The sequence below is a fragment of the Silene latifolia genome, chromosome 4, assembly GCF_048544455.1.
Source record: "Silene latifolia isolate original U9 population chromosome 4, ASM4854445v1, whole genome shotgun sequence".
Taxonomy (NCBI): Eukaryota; Viridiplantae; Streptophyta; class Magnoliopsida; order Caryophyllales; family Caryophyllaceae; genus Silene; species Silene latifolia.
Window position 1 is genome coordinate 10,890,787 of NC_133529.1, and position 23,131 is coordinate 10,913,917.

The 23,131-nt window shown below is 42.7% G+C and overlaps 2 protein-coding genes across 3 annotated transcripts in view; both read left to right on the plus strand.

The window, feature by feature from the left end:
* Nucleotides 1-12,227, plus strand: part of LOC141652916 (uncharacterized) — a 36,135-nt gene extending 23,908 nt beyond the window's left edge. The window contains exons 2-3 of one of the 2 annotated variants that reach the window (XM_074460532.1): nucleotides 11,430-11,649; nucleotides 11,757-12,170. In XM_074460532.1, coding sequence (XP_074316633.1) covers nucleotides 11,430-11,649; nucleotides 11,757-11,972 — 436 coding nt within the window. In that variant the 3' untranslated portion in view covers nucleotides 11,973-12,170. Of the gene's footprint in view, nucleotides 1-11,429; nucleotides 11,650-11,756 lie in introns of both variants that reach the window. The other variant, XM_074460533.1, reaches the window with a different exon arrangement.
* A 6,152-nt stretch (nucleotides 12,228-18,379) lies between these two features.
* Nucleotides 18,380-21,849, plus strand: LOC141652917 (uncharacterized). The gene is made up of 3 exons (XM_074460534.1): nucleotides 18,380-18,751; nucleotides 19,275-19,494; nucleotides 21,425-21,849. The coding sequence occupies exons 1-3, from the start codon at nucleotides 18,546-18,548 to the stop codon at nucleotides 21,638-21,640; spliced, it is 642 nt and encodes a 213-aa protein (XP_074316635.1). The 5' UTR covers nucleotides 18,380-18,545; the 3' UTR covers nucleotides 21,641-21,849.
* Nucleotides 21,850-23,131: the final 1,282 nt, after the last annotated feature.

The window sequence follows — 23,131 nt, forward strand, 5'->3', positions numbered from 1 at the left end:
CCGGAACAAATTGGCGCCGTCTGTGGGGAGAGACACTAGAAGCTAGTCACATTCATTCCCAAACAAAAAAAAAAAAAAAAAAACCCACCCAAAAAGCTAAGAAAATGTCTAAACAACAAGATGCGGTCGAATCAACTTAAAGCGCATTTTACCAAGATGATACTTTCAACAATTGCGGAGTCATACGACCCTCCACCGGTGGTGTAATCCAACCGGAGTTCGGGATGCCATCAATACCCGACACGCGCCGCCATGACCAACCAGGTCACCATCATGGGACGTGTGGTTGATGTAGCAGTGAAAATGCTCCTAGACCTAATTAGTAACACACCGCTCACACCGTCACGCCGACAAAGCAGCGGAAGCTGTCCGGGAGACCGGGGCCCAAAACGTGACTCGAGAAACTTGAACGGAGCACTAGGAGAAGCGACCCGGCCAAGTCGCGGGGAGCCCAAAGTGGGCGCGGTAGACCTAAGTCCTTCCCGCACTCGTGGGAGGACAGCGTCCCCGCCGCACGAACGAGGCTCACCCCGAAGGAGCAGAGGAGTCCGAGCTCGGCGAGTTGGAGAAGGAGTCCGAGCCGAAGAAGGAGCCCCTCCCGCTACGGGGGGAGGAGCCGAGGTTAGGGACGCAAGGAGCCGATCGCCGCGTGTCGTTCGGCACGTGGTCGAGCGCCCCTTAACGCCTACGTCCTAGAAGTCCCGGTGCCAAATAAGCTCAAGCTGCCACCCCTGTCATACAAGGGGGATGGTGATCCAGTCGACCACGCTGAGGCCTTCGAGTCTTACATGTCGGTATGGGAGCAGCCCGATGAGGTCTGGTGCCGAATTTTCCCAACAACTTTGCATGGGATGGCTCGGAGCCGGTACAAAGGGCTTCGATGGCTCGGTGTACTATTACGCCGACCGAAGGGCGCCTTCCTAGCCCAATACTCTGCAATAAGAGAAGGGCCGTAGAGACATCTGACCTCCTGACTATCAGACAGGAGGGGGGCGAGTCTCTCCGGAGCTATGTGAAGAGGTTCGATGGAAAGGTCCAGCAGATTCGAGAAATTAACCCCGAGCTGGCGGCCTTCGCACTGATGAAGGGCCTCCCAAGGGGAGCCTTAAAAAACGAGCTCATCAAGAGCGGAGGCACAGGCCTCGGACGCCGCGAAAGTTGGCCGACCAAGCTATCAAGGTAGAGGACTACCACAAGACCTGGGAAGATCCCCGCGAAGCCGAACAATCAGGAAAGAAGAGTCACAGGCAGGACAGTCAGGACGATGGACGCCGCGACAACAACGGCTCGCGGTCCGACGATCGACGCCGTGAGAATAACGAGATCACGATCGGACAGATCCGACCGGAAGCAAGACTCGGCAGCGCGCGGGTGGAATTCAGAGAACGTACCACCGAGGCGGTATAGTGAAAAAACCCCTCTCGTCGTATCAGCCGCCGAAGTCTTCGCCCTGAGCAAAAACGAGGGCCAGAAGTGGGAAAGACCTCCCAAGCCAAAAAGCGACGGTGACACGAGCCAATACTGTGAGTACCACGGCCACACCGGCCATTTAACCAACGACTGCCGCCATCTAAAGAATGCCATAGAGGAGCTGATCCGGAAGGGAAGCCTCGGCAAGTACGTTGCAAAAGGCCAAAAGCGACGCCGGCGATTCGGATAGGAAGTCCGTCTTCGAGCGGATAGGCGTGATTCATGTTGTCATCGGGGGCAACGAGAACGGAGGGTCCGCTCATGGGCACAAGCGGCACCTAAACGAGCTATATCAGGCCATCAACTTTGTGCCCAACTCGAGGATCCCCTCTGCAAGCATCCCCGATATAACTATCGGAAGAAAGGACTACGAAGGGGTCATCGCCCCTCACAGCGACCCGCTTGTAGTCAATTTGGACATATCCAACCACCTGGTCAAGAGGTGCCTGATTGACACAGGTGCTACACGAACATCATGTTTAGAGAGTGCTTTCTCGGCCTCGGCTTTGAAGATCGAGGACTTAAGCCCCCGCACCAACCCCTATCTGACTTCTCTGCGGGGCCGGGCTGGTGCTGGGATCAATTAGACTCCCGGTGACGTTCGGCGAGAAGAACGCGGCTAAAAACATCCTAGCTGAGTTCGTCGTCATTGACGGCTCGTCCGCCTACAACGTTCTCATAGGCCGAGTCACCCTGAGCGAGGCTGACGCAGTGATGTCCATCCGGGCCCTAACAACGATGTATGTCTCGGGGGGGGAAGCGCATAAGCTTGTCTCCAAAGACGAGAAGGATGAGGTGGTCAACGTCCGGATAGTTTGCCGAGGTGCAACATGCAATCCCTCAAAGAGGCGAAGAAGTCTGAAAAAGGAAAAAGCCCGTCCTTACAGCAGGGAGGCGACCTCATGGATACGACTAGTGGCTGATTTGGGGGATGTACCTGTGATGGGCCGTTAGGGCATTGGTAGTCTTGTAAAATTTTATGTAGCTACGGAGGTGTCCAAGATGGCTGTGGACACCCCAACGCATGTTTTTACCTAGTGAAAAACCATCCACGCCTTCCATCAAAGCAAAATTTTCCCCTCAGTTATTTATCAAGAAATAGACGCCGGCTCACACTGTCATACCGACAAGAGCGGCGGTCTATATCAAGAAAAGACGCCGCTCACCTTTGTCATACCGACAAAGCGGCAGTCTCCATCAAGAGTCTAGCGCCGTCGCGATCACCCCAAGTAGTAGACGCCACGGCGATCACCCCAAGAGGTTTGATGCCGTCGCGATCACTCCAAGTGGTAGACGCCACGTAACACGCTATCAAGAAACAGACGCCGGCTCACACTGTCATACCGACAAGAGCGGCAGTCTCCATCAAGAGTCTAGCGCCGTCGCAGTCACCCCAAGTAGTAGACGCCACGGCAATCACCCCGAGAGGTTTGATGCCGTCGCAGTCACTCCAAGTGGTAGACGCCACGTAACACGCTATCAAGCTTGTACGCCGCTCACAGCTTTGTCATACCGACAAGAGCGGCGGTCTCCATCAAGAGTCTAGCGCCGTCGCGAGTCACCCCAAGTAGTAGACGCCACGGCAATCACCCCGAGAGGTTTGATGCCGTCGATCCTCCCAAGTGGTAGACGCCACGTAACACGCTATCAAGAAACAGACGCCGGCTCACACTGTCATACCGACAAGAGCGGCAGTCTCCATCAAAAGTCTAGCGCCGTCGCAGTCACCCCAAGTAGTAGACGCCACGGCAGTCACCCCAAGAGGTTTGATGCCGTCGCAGTCACTCCAAGTGGTAGACGCCACGTAACACGCTATCAAGAAACAGACGCCGCTCACACTTTGTCATACCGACAAGAGCGGCAGTCTCCATCAAGAGTCTAGCGCCGTCGCAGTCACCCCAAGTAGTAGACGCCACGGCAATCACCCCGAGAGGTTTGATGCCGTCGCAGTCACTCCAAGTGGTAGACGCCACGTAACACGCTATCAAGAAACAGACGCCGGCTCACACTGTCATACCGACAAGAGCGGCAGTCTCCATCAAAAGTCTAGCGCCGTCGCAGTCACCCCAAGTAGTAGACGCCACGGCAGTCACCCCAAGAGGTTTGATGCCGTCGCAGTCACTCCAAGTGGTAGACGCCACGTAACACGCTATCAAGAAACAGACGCCGGCTCACACTGTCATACCGACAAGAGCGGCAGTCACCCTCATAAGGCGGATACCACGACAGTAGCGGTCATCGCACACTACACTCGCAAAAACAGACGAAGTGTCTTGGAAGCGTTGAAACACAGTTGAGATACGCACTCTAAAACGACCACGGCCAAGCCGAGGCAGAAACAAAAGGGGCGCTCAATTAGGAATACAGGAAGACAATTCTGACAAAGATAAGATAAAGACCTCGGCCAAGCCGAAGGCGAAAGAAACGAACCATTATTAGAAGATAAGTTACAATTTACAAGTGAAAAGAATACGGACGATGGCCGTCCCCATAGGGATAAGCCGAAACACAACCTACCGAGGTTGTACAAAAAGAAGACAAAAACTACTATTATGTTCACGTACAAGGAGATAACGGGAGGAAGGGCTGAGTAACTGGCCCCCGGACAGCCGAAACAGATCTGCTGTAAACTTGTTCTCATCAAGCCGCATCTTCTTCGGCGGGCAACCCAGCAGCTATTCTAGCAGCCTCGGCCTCGGCCGGCGGCCTGGTTTGCCCTCATCCTTTCGGCTTCTTCCTTAGCCACCCGAGCCCTCTCAGCAAGAGCTGCTTTCTCAGCGGCCGCCTCCCTCTCCGTCTTTGCCTTCACCGCCTCCTTGGCCTCCTCCACCGCGGCTTTCTCCTTAGCCTCGAGCTTGTCATCAAGCAACGCGTCGAACCTGCCCCACGGGAAGGAACCATCAAGAGGGAAAAGCTCCCCGATAACTTCCCTAGAAAGCATCTTCGGCCAAATCCGGAACTTGGCGCACGGTTTCGGAAGCATGTCGGTTTGCGGCATCTCGATGTCCGCCTCCTTCGCTTGATGACGGCATCTCGCCCCGAACCACCTCCGCCCGAGCCTTAAACAGTCCGGGACTCGTTCCTGCTTAAGGTAGAGGTCGGCGCGCCCCTGAACGAGCTCACATTTCCTCAGCAGATTCGCAGCTTCGGCAGCCGCAGTCTCGGCTTTAGCCCTCTCAGCAAGGACCTCCTTTTCGGCGTCCTCCCTAAGTTTTCTCTCGGCCAAGAGCGTTTTCTCAGCTTCTACCCTAAGCCTCTGTTCATTAAGAAGACCCAACTTCGCCGCTGCAGCCCACCTGCTTAGTGGCATTACGCTCATGAAACGGCCCGAGCCACGGCCTTCTCTTGCTCCCCGAGACGAGCGGCGGTAGCCACGTTCCACCTCGCCGGCTCCCCTAATAAGCTTCGTGCCCTCCTCTATAAGCTCGGAGACGGAAGCCTTCTGGGATGAAGGGACGATGGTGGCAATTTGGCCACTAACTGCGGGCCGGGAGACGAAAGCCTTCTAGGATGAAGGGTTGACGGTGGTGCCTTGATCACCAACCTGTGCAGAGGACCCCACCGCCTGCTGCCCAACGTGAGCAATAGCCGATTGCGGCTGATCTGCAGGAATTCAATTAAAACATCAGTATCAACACCGACTTATCAGAAACACCTAATGGTTCGGCTAAATTTAGGCCACAAGCCAGATAGGTACCATGTTTGGGCTTCTTGGCCGGAGGAGGCACTTCCTTGCCCGCGGTAGAAGGCGTGTTCTCTTCCTCCTACGAGATAAGAGGAGATCCCCGCATCGAGTCCCCCTCATCGGGAATTTCAACAACCTCCACCTTCTTAGGGGAGGGGATGGGAGGTGGAACCGGTGTGTCGACAATTGTCGCCCGTGAAGCGTTGTTTTCCGCGTCCGACGCACCACACCGCTAACAACCCTCGCCTGCGCCTCCTCCTTGCTCAAGACCTTTAGCCGCTTTTCCATAAGTTCACTCGGCGACACCCTGCGGTCATCGGCTGAAGCCTTGGGATGCAGGTTAGCGACGGTTTTATCTTTGTGCAGCCCCATTCTCCGAAGAAGATCCTCAGATAGGTCCGGTCCAAAGTGGTCTACAAAAGAAACAAAGCAAGAGTCAAGAAGAAGAAATGAATCGAGATTCGAAAATAAAGAAACATCAAGAGCGGCGGTGGGCCTCACACCGACCCAACTCACCCCGTGCTAGGGTCGGTATGAGGCCGACATAGCAAAGCGGCTCATCCTGAAGAATGATCTGCGTCGGGGGAATCCATCTTTTCGGCACCCCACCCTTGTCCACCTCAAAGAGCCTCATGGCCAGCTTCTCATCCTCCTTCAGAAGGACCCTGCTAGCATCCATTTTAAGACGCTTCCGAGTGACCCATCTGTCATGCTCCGCCCTAGTCTCACACCGCAAATTAACCTGATGCTGGAAGGAACGGGGCAGCGGATAGTCATTCGGCACTTTAACATACACCCACCGACCCCGCCAGACCCTTGCAAGAAGAGAGTTTGTCAACAGAGACGTAACCTGCTCGGTTTTATGTTTGTACCATCCAACGCGGCCGGGGAGTGACGGTTTGAGATGATGAAGACGGCGGAATAAATCCACCGTCGGGGCCTCTCCCTTAAAAAGACAAAGCCAGACGAAACCAATTATGGTCCTCATGGCGGCGGGTGCGGTTGGGCAACAAAGAACGTTCATGGCTCTAATTATGGCCACAACGTACCCATTCGGTGAAACCGGAGCCCGTACTCCAAATGCCGCAGTACACGCCCAGGGCCGGCGGAGGGCGATACTGACTGACCCTCCCAGGGATAACAATTTCGTATCCCCTACCAAAGAAAAAATGATCCTCGAAAAGTTTCCCGCCGGAACAACGGGCAAGCTTACGGGACCAAGCACGATCAAGGCGGATCTTACAGACATAGCCGTGGTCCATGACGTACCGTCTCCCCTCACTAGGACGAGACCTTTCCATATCATCACCAAAATCATCACCAAGATCACCAAGAGAGTCAGAATCCTCCCATTCCTCCAGAATTTGAGGATCAACTTCAGGAGAAGGAGACCTAGGACCCACCGACGCAGGTTTACTAGGCCCAGCATCAGCAGAAGACATGGTTCACAACAAATTATTAGCAAGGAAAATAAAGAGTTTGCTTGTTTACCTTAAAGAAAAACACTCGCCGGATCAAATACTCCGAAGATTAAGAAGAAGAAAACCCTTGAAAGTTTGGAGAGATGAAGATTTTAGAGAAAATTTTTCGAAAATAAAATGGAGGCCAAAATCACGGAATAACTACCCTATTTATAGAGAAAAGCCCATGAAGAAGGACCAATCAGGGCACAGCCCATGAAGCGTCAACCAATCAGCGAACACACACGTGTCAAGCATGCAACCGCGGGATGTCAATCGTCGCAACAGTTGAATGTCAATCAATGCAACAGTGACCAAGCGTCTTCAACACGCCTATTCACATCTCTTCGACTGTTCATCTCCCGCGAGCAAATTCCTAGGTATCCAGTATCCGCCGGCTACCGACCAACCAAGCCATGGAGTACCAGCCGGGGGCAATCAAAATCAACCGGCACTCCCAGCCCTGGTCTCGGCCAGCGTCATGTTCTTTTTCCACATCGGATACCCTTTACGCATCCATGTGGAGGGGGGATATGGTATATGGTGCGGCCTAACGAAAGCCACGCCGATACACAAGAAGACGCCGATACAGAAAACTTTGCGAAATTTACTTAGTGCAGAATATATGCTCAGCATACATCGGAGCCCATACCACGGCATAGACTACGCTGGGGGCAAATTGATGGGGCATATTCGCACCGCCCGACCAAGTCAACACACCGAGCAAGGTCGAGATATCCACGGCAAGTCAACGACTTAGGCCTTTGGCCGATGCGACCCATCGGCCCGTCTGTCTGTCTCGGCATGGCACCCGCCCGGCCGGGGCACATATCCGCGTACTCACATCCAAGACCCTCTGCCGGCCTGCCGTAGGTCCATCGGCCGAGGGTAGAACGGTCTTTCCACCTGATAAGCCACTTGGCCACTTGGCCACTACGTGACAAAAGGTGAAAGTCTATAAATACTCCTCAACCTTCATTGAGGAAGGGATCCCACAACTAAACCTAAAATACACTATTCATCTGGTAATATCTCCCTTATCTCTCTACAATACATTCCTAGCCAATTAGTATACAACTTATACCTCTAAGTTCACTGACTTGGGCGTCGGAGTGGGTACGCTTGGCACAAAGCCAAGCCCTCAGTTCGTTCATTGTTGCAGGAAAGGCCGAGAGAGGCGATAGGAGCGAGAAGGGTTCAACCAAAGACATTATTCTACAAGCCACGGGTGGTAACGATACTTGCTCTGGAATTACACCCGGAATTGATGGACCGAATTGCATAAGACGGTTGGATTATTGATAGCACTGTTGAGCGCATAAGGTTATAAAATGAATACAATTTTTCAGGTGTCACACAGTATCTGTATTTGACCCAAGTGGGAGATTGTAAGAATATTGGGTCTAATATTATTTATGTGGACACACTATTATACAGATTGTATTTGTTTGCTATCGTTTAAGTTTAGCCCAATATAGTGATCCATCTGGATAATAGAATACGGGCATATTAATTGCGTCTTATAAAGTATGGGCCGGATATCTTAATTGTGTAGATACCCATTAGGTTACTAATGCATGATGGGCGCATTAGATTAAGGAGACTATATATAAGTCACCTGGGTTATGGTCCCTGGTAGCTCACAATAACCTAATCTCCCCGCATCCCATCAGTAGAGAGATCCTCATGGTTTGTGTGTCTACTAGAAGACCTAATCCTGAAGACCGTCCCTTCAGACGGTTTATTCCAATCTCTCTCGTCATGTAATCAGGTACGCTTCCGCTCTTCAGTTTATACCGAGTAATTTAGTATGAAGTTTATGGTCTCTATTCGGATTGATTCTAACATATCATTGTCTTGACTTCTTGATTGCTTCATCTTGATCATCTTGAGCCATCATTGAGAGTCCATTTGATTGCTTCAATCACTAATCATTTTCAACTAAAAACAAACAATCAAATAACAAAGGGACTTGACATCATCAACCAAATGTGTTCTAACACGAGGGCATTACGTGAAGAGCAAGTTTTTCGAGAGACAGTCTCATGTAAAAGTAATTTGAGATAAGTATATTTCCGAGAGACACACTAACTACGGAGTAAAGAAAAAAGGAAAAAAGAAAACGAAAATAAAAGAAGTATATTATCATGAATAGTATTATCATGTACTCGACTAATAGGAAAATTGGGAGAAGTTTTTTGGCTTAGTAGGGTGTTATTTGACAAATTAATTGGTATTTTGGGGTCGATTTCAAGCTATTTATTACCAATGAGTGCATGTCATCACTTTTTTTTTTGGTTCGGATTTTAAATAAAGACACCGGCTGAGCAAGTGGCTTCACTCCTTCTCATTAGCATAGAACTTATTGTAAGTTTATGATGATGCAACATACAAAGACGCTAGTTTACATGGATAATGATAGGATGCCATTGGGTGGCGCTAAGATTGGGCGGCACTCTCTCACATGCATCCTTTATTGAAGGGATCCCGACTTATTGCATGTGAGAGGGTGACGCCGAGATTGGGTGCACCAACTTATTTTCCTTGTTGGTTTGATACCCTTCACAATAGAACATGTTGTTTGCTCATAAATCAAAAAAAGGAGGTAAGCCGCTAGTTTAGCTAGCGGCAGGCTTTACCTTTGTCATTTTCCTCTTCAAATACAAGACAGTACGGAGTATATGTGAATGGAGTGGGCGAGTGGCAGCAAGCATGTAGTGCGCAGCTACCACAGTGGGCGCAGAACTTGTGTCACCAAAATGGAAATATTTTTTGAGAGCTTTTTTTCATAGGTAATGTACACCGTTTAATTGTTAGTAGGGATGATATAATTGAGGTTGAACCCAACCTAATTCCACAAATAAAACAATTTAAACTCAACTTTAAAACTCATAACCTATTGACCTTTTAAAAACTCATATCTAAATCTATTTAGAAAAATCCAAATGAAACCTTTACCTATCCACTCATACTCAAACCCGATCCAATTAGTGTTTTCTCAAATCTTAAACTTTATTAAACTTGAAATTTCCATTTTTCTCATGTAAAATGATTTTAAATATATTCAAATTAAGTTTCGAATGGGGTTTTTGATACATAATATTGTGGATCGTATGAATTCCGATGAGATATAGTTTTGAAGAAAATATAAATTATCGCATATGGATTAAAAGGTTTGGATATTGATCGATAATCCAATGAATATGTGGATTGAGTTTGGATCTTACAAAGCCCGATCAACTGTCATCGCTAATTGCAAAAGTCCACACTCAAATTTTCATATTTTATACGAATTTTTTTCAAAAATGGGGTCAAATACAAACAAATTAACAAAATGAGTTGAGTTTGAAAGTATTTACCCAAAATGGGTCCACGTCATCACCGAAGCTAGGCTCGAATTCAAGTCGCTCTCCCGCTCAACGACCTTACCCAAAGTCTCACTTAAAGTCCACTCAAACCTTAGTATGGTACTTCAAGGCAAGTCGCTTAGGGAGTGAGCGATTTCAGCTCAAATCGCCCTCCCCCACAACGATTTGGGTCTTTGCAAACAAAAAAAAAAAAAAAACAAAAAAAAGCTGTTAAGCGGAATCGAACACATGATCTTCAACAAAACAAATACTTATCTTGTAGAAGCTAACCGCTAATACAAGCAAATTAACATGTTAAAGTTCAGTGCTTAAACATTATAATTAGTAATTATTATTCAAATCCCAAACAGCTATTAAATACTCTTAGCATTAAATATGTATTTTAACTACCATAATGAGTCAATACATTATGTTGGGCATTATGGTTAGGGGTGTGAGTGTATGAATTCAGATTGCGGGTTCGATTCCTATCAACTTCTCCTTCTGTTTATCTTTTTTTCTTTTTTTTTTTTTTTTTTTTCCGGCTAAGTCGCTCAGCCGCACGGCGGTTTGGACTCAAGTCGCTCTCCCGCTGAGCGACCTTAATCCCGATCCTAACATCGCCAAAACCAAGCCTACGTGGACCCATTTTTGGTAATTAGTTTCAAAGTCGCCCCATTTTGTTAAAATGTTTGTTATTAAACCCCATTTTGGAAAAAAAATTCATTTTATACCCTAATAAATTTCACACATAAGTCTTGTTCTTTCGGATTTAAAGTCACCCCTTTAAAGTTCAGTTAAGCTCTTATAACTTATAAGTTAAATTCAGAAATATTAAGCTTCAAGTTCACTAAAGTTTAACAAAATTAAGTTCAGAAAAAGTAAGCTCTATAATAAGGGTATGATTATTGGTCAGACTTATCAAAGTCTAAGACTCTGTCATATCAGCTTTTCACTAACTTTTATTATTATTTTATTGTTCAGACCACCTCAGACTCGCCTCGAACTTGCCTCGAACTTTATACATTATCTCTCATACTTACCCCATATTCTACTTTTCCACTACACTTTTCTTATGGGGTTATAGATAAAAAAGAAAACAATAATAGTTTAACACATGGTAGCCATTTATTGGTTGTCATTATAGAAAAATGTGGGGTCAAGACTCTTGTAGAGTCTTAAGTTGAGTTTTGGATTTCCAAGATTTAACTTAAGACTTTGTTAAAACTTAGGTAGATTATTGGATGTCTTGAGTGAGTTTGAGTCTTGTCTCAAGACCCATCAATAATCTTACCCTAAGTTCAGTTTAGCGAAATTAAGTTCATAAAAGTTAATAAGCTCTATAAGTTTAGTCTAGTTCAACAAAAATAAATGTAGAAAAATTAAAATTAAGTTTAGTTCAGCTTTTATGTAAGTTTAGTTTAAAAAAGTTAATCTTTAAATTGTTCTTTGGTATGAAAATTGCAGGACTTTGCCAAGGCATCAATTTGGAAATTTGAGAAGTAAAATATTTCCAGCATACTTTGCAATGGTGGGTTTTTGTTGTTCAATTTCGATAGCAACATTTGGGTATTTGCATCCATGGAAATCGGCTTCGTCTACTGAGAAATACCAGCTGGGGTTTATGAGTTTCGGCTTTTTCTTTAATCTCTCCAGTTTGTTAATCTTCACTCCTATGACTATTGAGGTACTTTCCTGTCTGACCGAGTACGAATAACAGTAGCCAGTGCACGCCGGCCCATTGGTTCATGTACATATTTATGACGTATTGATCGCTCTTGTCGTTGATGGCAGATGATGAAGAAAAGACACAAGGTGGAAAGGAAGATCGACATAGGAGAGGATGTAGGATCGTCAAAGAGCAGAAAAGTAGCAAAGTCGAACCCACAACTTGCATCGATCAACAGAAAGTTTGATATCATACATGCCTTCTCTGCACTTGCATACGTCTTAGCATTTGTGTGCCTTACTATGCATTCCTGGTATTTGGCTCGTAAACTTAACCTTTGATCTGGAACCAAGACCGACGCAATTTTCGTGAAACTATCAAAGTTACCCCAAGAAGGAAAAATATATGTAACATATTACCCTATAAATTTGATACTATACGTAATTACTGATTAGGCTACTCTTTAACTTGTAAGTGGAGCTCTATAAATTTGTATGAGCCCCATCTCAATTTTTTAACAATGAAATTTATCAAAATGAATGTTTTATTATCATTGAAAATTAACTAAAAATATTGATAGAAGATAATTTCTAGATCACAAAATCTCATTAAAGACGGGCACTATCCGTCACAAGCTGATGACGGATAGTGCCCTCTCACAATATGCAAGTGGCACTATCCATGGGGAGCTCCATTTGCCCCCCACTTGCCCTCTCACTTGCCTTATTGTGAGAGGAGCACTATCCGTCTTCAGCTTGTGACGGATAGTGCCCGTCACAAGCAAAACCAACTGTTCCTAGATACGTAACTATTAGTATTTTTTTTTTTGGGAGCTGAGAAAAAAGAGTGTTTTACATTTAAGTGGTACGGTTCACTAGACCATACCTATAAACTACAACATAAAACACCAAATTAAAGTAATACTAATAGCATAAACTAAACCAAGGAGGTAATTGCATCGGCTAACAACCGCGTGTTGATGGCAAGCGACGGATGTATGAGCACGGACTTCAAAATCAACATCCAAAACAAACTTTAATGGATGAGCAGCGCTGGCTAAAGGAAAACACCCACCTTTACTTGTCTTGATTGATGAAGTTTTAGAGAAATACCTACAACAAGACCCAAGAAAGAGTCTCGGAGATTCATCTCCTTGGCTGTGATAAACTTCCTCAGAAAACCAACGAGCCCCCATAAACTCATCTTTAATCATCATAATCGATACCGCTTCAGAGAAATACCTGCAACAAGACCCAAAAAAGCGTCTCGGAGATTCATCTCTTTGGCTGTGATACATGTCATATGGAAACCAACGAGCCCCTTGACCCGGCCAACGAGAGAGAACAAAGTGCACTTACGCCCCAAGGACGTAGAAAGAAAAGGCGGAAAGCATACCACAAAAATCTGTCTCCAGGGGAGGGTAAAACTCCAACACTTGGAACACAATAACCCCCGCTGACCAGAACCTCGTAGCCAAGAAAAGCGAGTAAAAAGGCGGGTAATAAAGGAGAAAACCACTTGAACATCCCCCTATCAAAACCATCTCTGGAGACTGCATAGAACTAGGCTCAACCTAGATCCGATGCAATGTACCAATCGTCCTAATTAACCCGTGGATAAGGGGACAGGACACTCCAAACCACAAGGAGTTTGTTATTTGAAATAACATAGAACACGATAAATACGACTTAAACATCAGCTACGGGTGAATCCCACCGCATCCGACCCGAATCAACAACACTGCCAAAAAAACACCTGACTCCACCATATCACACACATCTCAAACAGAAACCCCCAACCTTGACCTCAGTCACAAAGAAAGTGGCGGAACCAACGGATTCACCGAAACCAAGACCAATGAATCAGAACAAGCTGACACCCCAGGACCATCGGCCAACATGCAACTAGATCAACCATAAGGGACGCACATACAGAAACTAAAAGGACCCGGAAATGGGACCAATAGGTGGAGCGAGGGGAAGGGGAACACCAAATCGGCCCAAATCCACGAATATAGATGAGCTATACTCATCGACACCAAACGACATTAAAGAAAGGAAGATTTTTACCAGGAGTGGGGGAAGGGGCTGGGGGAAGGCGGGACACCCCTGGGTTGCATGCAGAGTTTTCAATGACAAAACAAAGAATCGTAGGAACGGAAAAGGCAGAAGATCAAACCCGATAGACAGCAGTTAAGAGTTAAGACCATCGGACTGTCAAGCCAGAAACCGAACGTCGTCAAGAGGGACGAAAGACGAGGTCAAATTGGAAGGGAAGGAAACAGAGATGAGATGCGATAAATCGCCGGAGATAGGCCTTGGGATGACTCCATCTCCGACGATTGGGTAGGGGAGACGGGAAAGGCGGTGTGTGGTCAGAGGAGGCGGCGAAGCAGATGAGGGTTTTGTTTTTGAGTTTTTGGGGAAAAGTTAGAGAGAGGAAATTTTAGTCAGAGAAAGATTCTTTAACTATTAGTAATTTAGTATAATGCATATCTCAATATATTTTTTTTACTTGTTTATTTTGAGATTAAATACTCATCGCGACATATGAGATTCTTTTGATTAAATTTAAGGTGAAAGAAATAATTATTTTTTATTTAAATACGTTTGAATTGAATTTTCGTTGAATATTGTAAAACTATATTATATATAAGCTTTAATAGACACAATTAAAATACTTTGTATGTTGACATGATAACATTTTGTTAAAGAATGGGTAGAAAATCAAATTATACATGATTGCACATTTTTGGAAACTTTTGAAGTTAAGGCTCTTACTTCATTTGAATTAAGTTCAATTCAGTTCATTTGAATTTTAACTTATTTTAGTTCAGTTAGCTAAACTCAATTCACTGTAGTTCTTTTCAAATTAACTTTTACTTCATCTTTATTCAGTTCAGTTCAACTCAGCTCCATTCAGTTAAGTTCATCTTTTTTCCGTAAAAGAAAACAAAGTTTAAATTGGAGTTAAACTTACACTACAAGAAAAACTAAAACAGGCGACCGAAATTTGGCGACTGATATATTTAGTCGCCAAATTGGCGACTGATTTTCAAATTGGCGACTGAAAATAGTCGCCAATTTGGCGACTGGCGACTGAAACGCGTAGAAGATCGACTTCAACAATTCCCAGCAACACGTATCAACCGGGAATTATTAGTCAACTTCAAAGTCAAATAAGAGAGCGTGATGAACGTGATGCCAAACGTGATGAAGAACTTGCCAAACGTGATGAAGAATTCCGCCAAATGAAGGAAAGAATAGAAATGTTTGAGAATTGGTGGCAAGGTTGTAACCCCGGACCTAGATCCAACTACGATCCAAATGATCCGCATGGTCCACATGGGGGGAGTGGAGCCGGTGTTGGCTTCCAAGTAAGATGATTTTAGCATGTAAGCTTGTAAAACTTGAACTTTAGACTTGAACATTAGAATAGCTTAGCTTGTAAAACTTTCATTTTCAATATATGAAATGAAGTTTGAGAAAATGGGAGGTGTTGGGTTGAAATGTATGGTATTGTGTGTGTTGAAATTTGGGATGTATGGTGTTGTGGAACATCGGTTTGTATGTAGGTTGTAAATATTTGGCTAGCAATGAAAACGGAAAAAATCACCAAAACATACAGTGGCTTTGGCGACTGAATTGGGATTTGGCGACTGAAATTCAGTCGCCAAATTGGCAACTGATTTAGGGTAGTCGCCAAAATGGCGATTGAATTTCAGTCGCCAAATCCCAATTCAGTCGCTAAATTTCCTCAGCCAAACTGGCTACGTCATCCAAATTTGGCGACTGAATTGAGATTTGGCGACTGAAATTCAGTCGCCAATTTGGCGACTACCTCAAATCAGTCGCCAAATTGGCGACTACCATATCAGTCGCCATTTTAGTCATTTGGCGACTGATTCTTCAGTCGCCAAATTTGGCGACTGACTTTAGTCGCCAAAGTTAGAAAAGGCGACTAAGCTCCGCGACTGATTTCAGTCGCCAAATTGATTTTGGCGACTGATTTCAGTCGCCAAAATCAGTCGCCTGTTTTAATTCTTTTTGTAGTGTTAAGGGCTAATTTCCACATAATATTTAGGAGCATGTATTAGGCAATTGCTACATCCCCGGGTCCAAAAGTTTGGACTTCTTGTTTTTTTTTTTTGAAATTGTCATCTCATTAATAATCAACTAAGCGTAGGTTACAATGAAGATAACAAATAGACAAAGGAAAATCAAGATTGCTAACGTAAAAAATACATTCAAAATAATTATCTAAATATCGGTAATGCGCTGTAGCTCCAAAATCATAAATTTCTTGAATCTATGAATAATCGATGTCTTTGCATCCTTCTTGATGGAGGGAAACAGTGTAGCCGTCTTGATGTATTCATCCACGAAACAAATCTGATAATCTCCCCGTCGATTAAAACTTATTATATTGAAAACAATCCCACGAAAAAATGGAAAAACCCCGAAAGAAGGGACGGAACAACAGATCTCACCAAAAGGGAGACTATTATTGAAAATAAGATAGATCTGCATAATATTAGTTGTTTAAGAAAGCTTTTGTGGGGCTTACCATCGATGGATGATCGATGGAAGCCCCCGAATAATAATGGAGGCTAGGTTTTTAGAGAGGGTTTTTTTAGAGAGAGAGAGAGAGAGGGAGACACGTCTTTCTTTTTTGACTTCTTGTTTGTTAGCTTAGATTGACAAACATGTTAGCTGGGTCGGTTACGGGTCAGGTTAGCTTTGTATGTGTTTGAGTGTATTATACATTCAAGGCGAGTTTGAATCAGATCATTTTGGGTTTAGATTATATATATTTCGTGTTTCAGTTTTGTTTTTGGTTAATCAGGTCGAGTTATTTTGGGCTAACGATTAAGAGATGTTTTATTCATTAATTTGACAAAAATAAGTTTGGAGAATTGCTTATCTTTAATTAAATTTGGCTTGAGTCAATGTTTCCGAGTCAATCAATGGGTTAGATTGGTTTTTTCAGGTCTACTTGTGGTTATATTGGGCTAAAGTAAGCTTTCGTGAGTCCCGACATTTATGGTTTTGGTTTGGTTTTGGGTAGGACTTGTCCACTTTCTTTCCCCTTTCTATTCGTCATCTTATCGGGTCCATTTATAAAACGAGAATCGAGAGTGGTAGATGATTTCAAAATAAATTATACTAAAATTGTTTTACAATTAGAAGTAAAAATATTTTGGTATATGCTGGTTATGAAAATATGTATGGAGTGAAAATATGAAAATATATATTTGAGTTACTATAAGTCTATCTGTAATAAAAGGGTTAAGTAAAATACAAAAATTAAAATGGGTATTTTAATAACTTAGTAAGAGCCATTTTTATAGATATTTATCTATATAATTGTGTATGCAAAACAATCCCCTCTTTTGTTTATAAATTTATAATGATCCCATCTTTTTTTGTTGCGATTTTTTTCCAAACCCATGTTATTCCCACAAATAGGATTATACATCCAGTTGTACCATAAGCATGGTACAACCAAGTATAAGAATCCGAGCTTACGTGTATTCTTTTTGAGCTAATTTAAATTTCATGTTTTTAATGTGTAAATGAATGAACTCAATATTTTCTAATAAAGCTCATATTCTTTAATATAAAACTCGAATACTTTGACACAAAGCTCAGGTTCTACACCGTACAACATATACAACTGGTTGTATAGTCCATGAATTATGTTATTCCTCCCTTATTTTGCAAATCTGTTTCTCCTTTTCTAATATTTGTGCACCAAACAAAACATTTTCATATTTTATTACCTTTTTCTCCTAATTTGTTCTAAAAATAACTACAATGCTAATTAAGAGATAATATTCTTGACACATTTGAAGCCTTGCTTCGTAGCTTTTGGCACAAATATTAAGGTTCATTCATGCATGGCCTAAGATCAGCCTTTGAGAGGGCGGGTCAGGCTCTCGATAGTGTTGATTGGCCCGACCCGAGTGATGGGCCGAGCTGAGCAGAAGGGTGGGCTCACTGACTGGTCAAAAGTCGACCCACCAAACTACTGGTTAGGCCTGTGCTTTTGTGTTTCACTAATCACAAAAGTAAATTAAACGTTGACATGATTTAAAAGTCGGTTATAACTCATGAGTATCATCTCTCATAACTTCACCTGATAGGCTTTTTCATTTGGACTTAATTTCAACTTATTTTAGCTCAATTCAGCTTATTTCAGTTCTGTTCAGTTCATTTCTTCACAAATAAACTCTTACCTCAGCTCAGTTAAGCTCCATTCAATTCCATTTAGCTCTTTTCAACCGAAAAGAACATGGTCTTAGACCCTGTTTGGTAAACAACATACCGAGCGAAATTAGTAGATTCAGTCTTAATTAGTAGTTTGACCAAACAATCTACTATTTTTATGTGTTTGGTAAACGGCGTATTCTGATAGCATATGGGTCAGAATCTACTGTTTTTGAATATGCTGCTAATAGCAGAATATTGCATTAACATATTCAATTTATTCATTAAACCATTCTAATTATCCTAAAATCTGCTGATTACCAAACACCCTTTGTAATTTTGTCAATTTATTTGATAGTTAAACTTGCTACTAAAATTTGCTAACCGTATTCTGCTAACGTTATCCACTATCATGAATCTGTTTTTGCTATTTATCAAACAAAGCCTTAATCTAATTGACTTTTACCGTCAATAAAATAGTTAACCGCTCATAGATTCGAAACCCGTTAACATCCCAAATTAACTTCTCTAGCCAAACCAACCAAAAAAAACACTTCAACACATAAAGGCGCAATTAAATTTTGTTATTTTGGTTAATAAAAACAGTACTCTAAAGTCCAAACATCCACCAAACAATTAACAACAAATCATTCATTAGTTCATTTCCCACAACCAAACCTACCAAGCTCCGTTCTCACAACAACAATGGGGTGGCTATCAAGATTCACAGTAGCAGTTGCATTCTTAGCCGTTGGATTCATTTTCTCACCTGAAACATTCAAATCAGACGGTTCAGATTCATCCTCACCAGCTCTCAACACTGCGCTTAAGCTCTCTCATCTTCTTTGCTTTGCAACAGCATGGGGTGCTGCTTTATGGGTCACCTTCATCGGTGGCATCATCATGTTCAAGTATTCTACTCTTTCTTCCCATTATTTTATCTTCTAAATTCAATCTTTCGTAAATTCTTGTTTAAGACGGAATATGATATTCCGTCTTAAACTATAAAACGGGTCAAATAGATGGATGGGACAAAAAGAACTCCTCTTGTCTGTCTTTTTTTCCTTTCATTTGCATCAAACTTCAATCTTTTTTGCTTTCTTAGCATCAAAATTCAATCCTTTTTGTTTTTTCAGCATCAAAATTTATTGTTTTCATTAGAATAGCAGTAAAATTTAATCTTTTTTCTTCCAATAGCATCAAAATTCAATCTTTATTCTTCCAATAGCATCAAAATTCAATCTTTGTACAATTATTAGCATCAAAATTCGATTTTGTTGGTGCCCTTGTGATGAAAATTTGACTTTTTTTTTTCAGTAGTAGCCAAAGAATTGTAATTGTTGATAATTGGAGTATAATCTTTATTTCATTGTGGAATTTGATTTTGTGGGGTTTTTTTTAAAATAATTATATTGTTTGGATTGAAAATGATAGGAATTTGCCAAGGCATCAATTTGGGAATTTGCAGAGTAAAATGTTTCCAGCATACTTTACAATGGTGGGTATTTGTTGTGCGGTTTCAATGGCGGCATTTGGGTATTTGCATCCATGGAAATCGGCTTCGTCTACTGAGAAATACCAGCTAGGGTTTTTGGGTTTTGCTTTTTTCTTTAATCTTACCAATTTGGTGATCTTCACTCCTATGACTATTGAGGTACTTTCTGCCTCCTCACTGTTATCTTTCGTTCTTGCTCATGAATTTTGTTGATTTGCTTAATTGTTAGATTGTAGAATGCAAATGGTTATTGGTGTGGCGATTTGAGTTAGCCTCATTTGCTAAGCATATGTGTGAATGTTGAAGTTAACGACTGTTTGTTTGAGCGAAATCATGATAGAAATGAAGTATACTTTCATAAGCTACTGATTGAAGAGACACAAATTCTCATTATAGACGGGAGATATCCGTCTATAGTTATAGACGAGCCAAATATCCACCCACTTTAAGCATAAGACAAGCAACAAGTTGCATGGTGGGGCCCAAAAATTTCACCACTTCCAAGCATATTTGACCCGTCTTTCACTTTAGACGGATATATCCGTCTATAGTGAGACTAATTGTTTGAGATATATGTCAAATTTACTAGTTATATGCATAGCATACTCGAAATTCCTTTTGGTTATGTTACTTTGGTCTCTTAGGACTCCGCCTTTGTTTTACATCTGATACGGGCGTGGGATCCTGAACACTCGCACACAGGCTCATTTTGTGCATAAAATTTTGCTGGCGTAAATAACCGGTCAACACCCCCAACTCACCTATTGGTTCTCCATCTGGTGAGGTTGAGCATATTTTGTGGTGGTTTTCCCGGCATTAAAAAGGCCTTGAATTCGCGGCAGTGTGTTAACAAGGGGGGCATAATATTATGGCACAAGAGGTTTAGTTTTGGTCCGTGCTAACCTTATCTGAAGCAGTATTATCACCAGTGAGCAGTTGGTGATATGGTGCTCTTGCTATTTTTGTGTGCTAATTGTGGTAGCTTGTGATCTGACGGACCTTAAAAAAAAAAAACTGTACTCCATCTGTGCAAGACTACAAGCCACTAGTTTGCACTTCTTTTTTGATACATTTTTCGTTATGAGTCTTCCGGAAACCAGTACGCTCATACAATCTCCTTACCCCGCCATTTGAGGCAATGAGTAATTTTTTTGTTGTTATATAAGCATACAAACATTGTGTGAAGAATGTTCTTTGTCCATTTGATAGTCGTAGCATACAACCTGTTATAGGTCTTGCCGTCTTGCTTAGAGCAAGGCAGGTGTAGGTCTAAGGACTCCAAGTTTTAACTATTCCTCTCCTTTGAATCCAAGTCCCCAATAATTTTAAAGTCTGTTTCACAAAAAGTGTGAGCACAGGCACTTGGATTTGAATGGAGGGAGTGACAGGCACGTAGTCACTAGTTAGTGTTGTTGTCTGGTAGTTGTAGTTGCGATTTGATAATCTTATACTCCCTCCGTTCGGTCAATTGTCGTCCTTTGGTTTTGGCACAAAGACCAAGGAAAGAGGAGGGGGGCAATTACTAGATGACAAGTAGACCAAATTGAGTGTGAATGATCAAATTGCTCATCAAGTTCATTCTTAAAATAGAAAGGACAACAATTGACTGTGACACCCCAAAAGGGAATAGGACAACAAATGACCGGGACAGAGGGAGCAACCTTTTGTCAGAGGCGTGACAAGGATTTCGGGCATTAATGCAATTTTGCTATAGATGCTTCTTGTTGAAATTTTTGCTGTGAATTTATTAATTTGTCCTGCCGTTCACTTCTGACTCTTCACACTGCCTCTCATACTCATGTACCACCGATACTCAAATATGGGTATCAGGGTATTTCATTTGTGATTTGACACTTCCACCTCAAGCTAATAAAATGAAGAGTTTTCATGATTTTATCGAATAGCCCAGTATGGCACTTGAATATGCACCTGTGCGACCAAACTTCTGACAAGTACGAATAACATTAGCTGGTGCAGTGGTGCACACACATTGATTCATGCATAATACTTCCGCTTCTTTTGAACGATGAGATTTTCACTTGGATATGCTATTTGATGACGAATTCGTTTCGTTTTTTGTCGATTGCAGATGATGAAGCAAAGACACAAGGTGGAGAGGGAAAACAATGTAGGTGAAGAAGTAGGATGGTCAAAGAACAAAGAAGTCGCAAAGTCAAACCCACAACTCGCATCGATGAACAAGAAGTTCGGAATGATACATGGCTTGTCTTCGCTTGCAAACATTTTCGCATTTGGATGCCTTGCAATGCATTCATGGTATTTAGCTGGTAAACTCGACCTTTGATCTGGAATTCTGCAAGAGAGGCCAAGGCAAACTATCAAAGTTACACACATGATTACAGAAGTCTGGAGTTCTCGTGGCTTAATGTTTTTTCTGCTTATTTGTACTCGAACTAGCTATTCCAAGTTTCATATGAGAATTTGTGTCCAAAATTTACAAGTCTTGAATTGCCAGCTCCATTTCGTAAATAACAAGTTTGTATTAATTGGATTCATATGGCGTGCAAACATACTTCGGAGTTTTACTGGCAACTGTTCGCATGCTGAATGATAGCTTTACCTCAAATATTGGAGAAACTAAAAGATTTTAAAGTCGGTACGAGATTCACTAACCGCAACTGATAGCATTCACTGATGCTCTTTGGCAGTACCTTTGATTAGTAGAGTTAAGTTATGACTTATGAGTAATGACTTGTGAGACATGATTTCTGAACTAGCGAGGTTCGAAGCCAAGTACTGAATCAATCAACTTCGGTCATTGCGACAATTGAACCCGACCCGACCCAACACAAAAGACCAAAGAAAGAAAAAAGAATACACCAAAATGCAGGTGCTGCAGCAAACATTGGTGGTTGTTTCTTGTTGTAAGTGAATGCAATGAATAGACTCAGAAATAACGAATAATGAAACACTTCATATATTGACGTTTCTAATTGAAAACCCGACTACCCGAGCTTGACCTATAACCCAAATGACCCGATGCAGGGCTCGACCCGAATTTTATTTATTGCACACTAACTATTACCCTTAAATAACTTATAAAATAACAAACACAAAAATGATTTGAATTCAGAATGACCGAAATTCTAGCAAACCCAAAAATAACAAACCGAACTATCCCAACCAGCACACGTATCGGTTGACTCGTTTGCCAGGAATTGTACTCACTCGGCCACCCCTAGACCTGGGTAAGTTGACCTGATACGATAAGGCTGGTCCAAGATCCGAAAGTACCAAGAATTTGCGCGGCCTGATTATGACCTTAAACCCCACCCGAACTTTGATTGACCCGACCAGAGGTGACTTGACCCGAAACCACCCGTCCCATAATTGACTGGATTGGAAATGATCCAAAGTGACCTAAATGACCCGAAATTACAAATATAAGTTATATTAATGTTGTTTACATCAAAATAAAGGGGTTCACGGGTTGCAACGTTAAAAAACAAATAACTAATTTTTGTAAGATACTCTTAGTCAATCACATCTATATCTATCTATCTATATTAATAAAGGAAGTTTTTTTCGAGCGATATTAGAGAGTCCATATTTTACGAACTACCTAAAATTAATTAACAATTAAAATTTAGAAAAATACTCCTCTTAGGTATTAGCTACACATACGTGAAATTGGGTTTTTAATGCCTATTTGAGTTGTTTATAAATTAAAATTCTACGAGAATAAGAATACTAAGAAAACACTATTACCTAAATGTGTATATATATACACTTCAACATTACCTTCAGGCTCCATAATTTCATCAATTATACGTGT

Bases quoted from the DNA above. Each gene is read 5' to 3' on its own strand.
- LOC141652917 (XM_074460534.1), top strand. From the start codon at position 18,546: ATGGGGTGGCTATCAAGATTCACAGTAGCAGTTGCATTCTTAGCCGTT. The intron at 18,752-19,274 runs GTATTCTACTCT...TGAAAATGATAG, and splicing joins GGTGGCATCATCATGTTCAA to GAATTTGCCAAGGCATCAAT. The intron at 19,495-21,424 runs GTACTTTCTGCC...TGTCGATTGCAG, and splicing joins TCACTCCTATGACTATTGAG to ATGATGAAGCAAAGACACAA.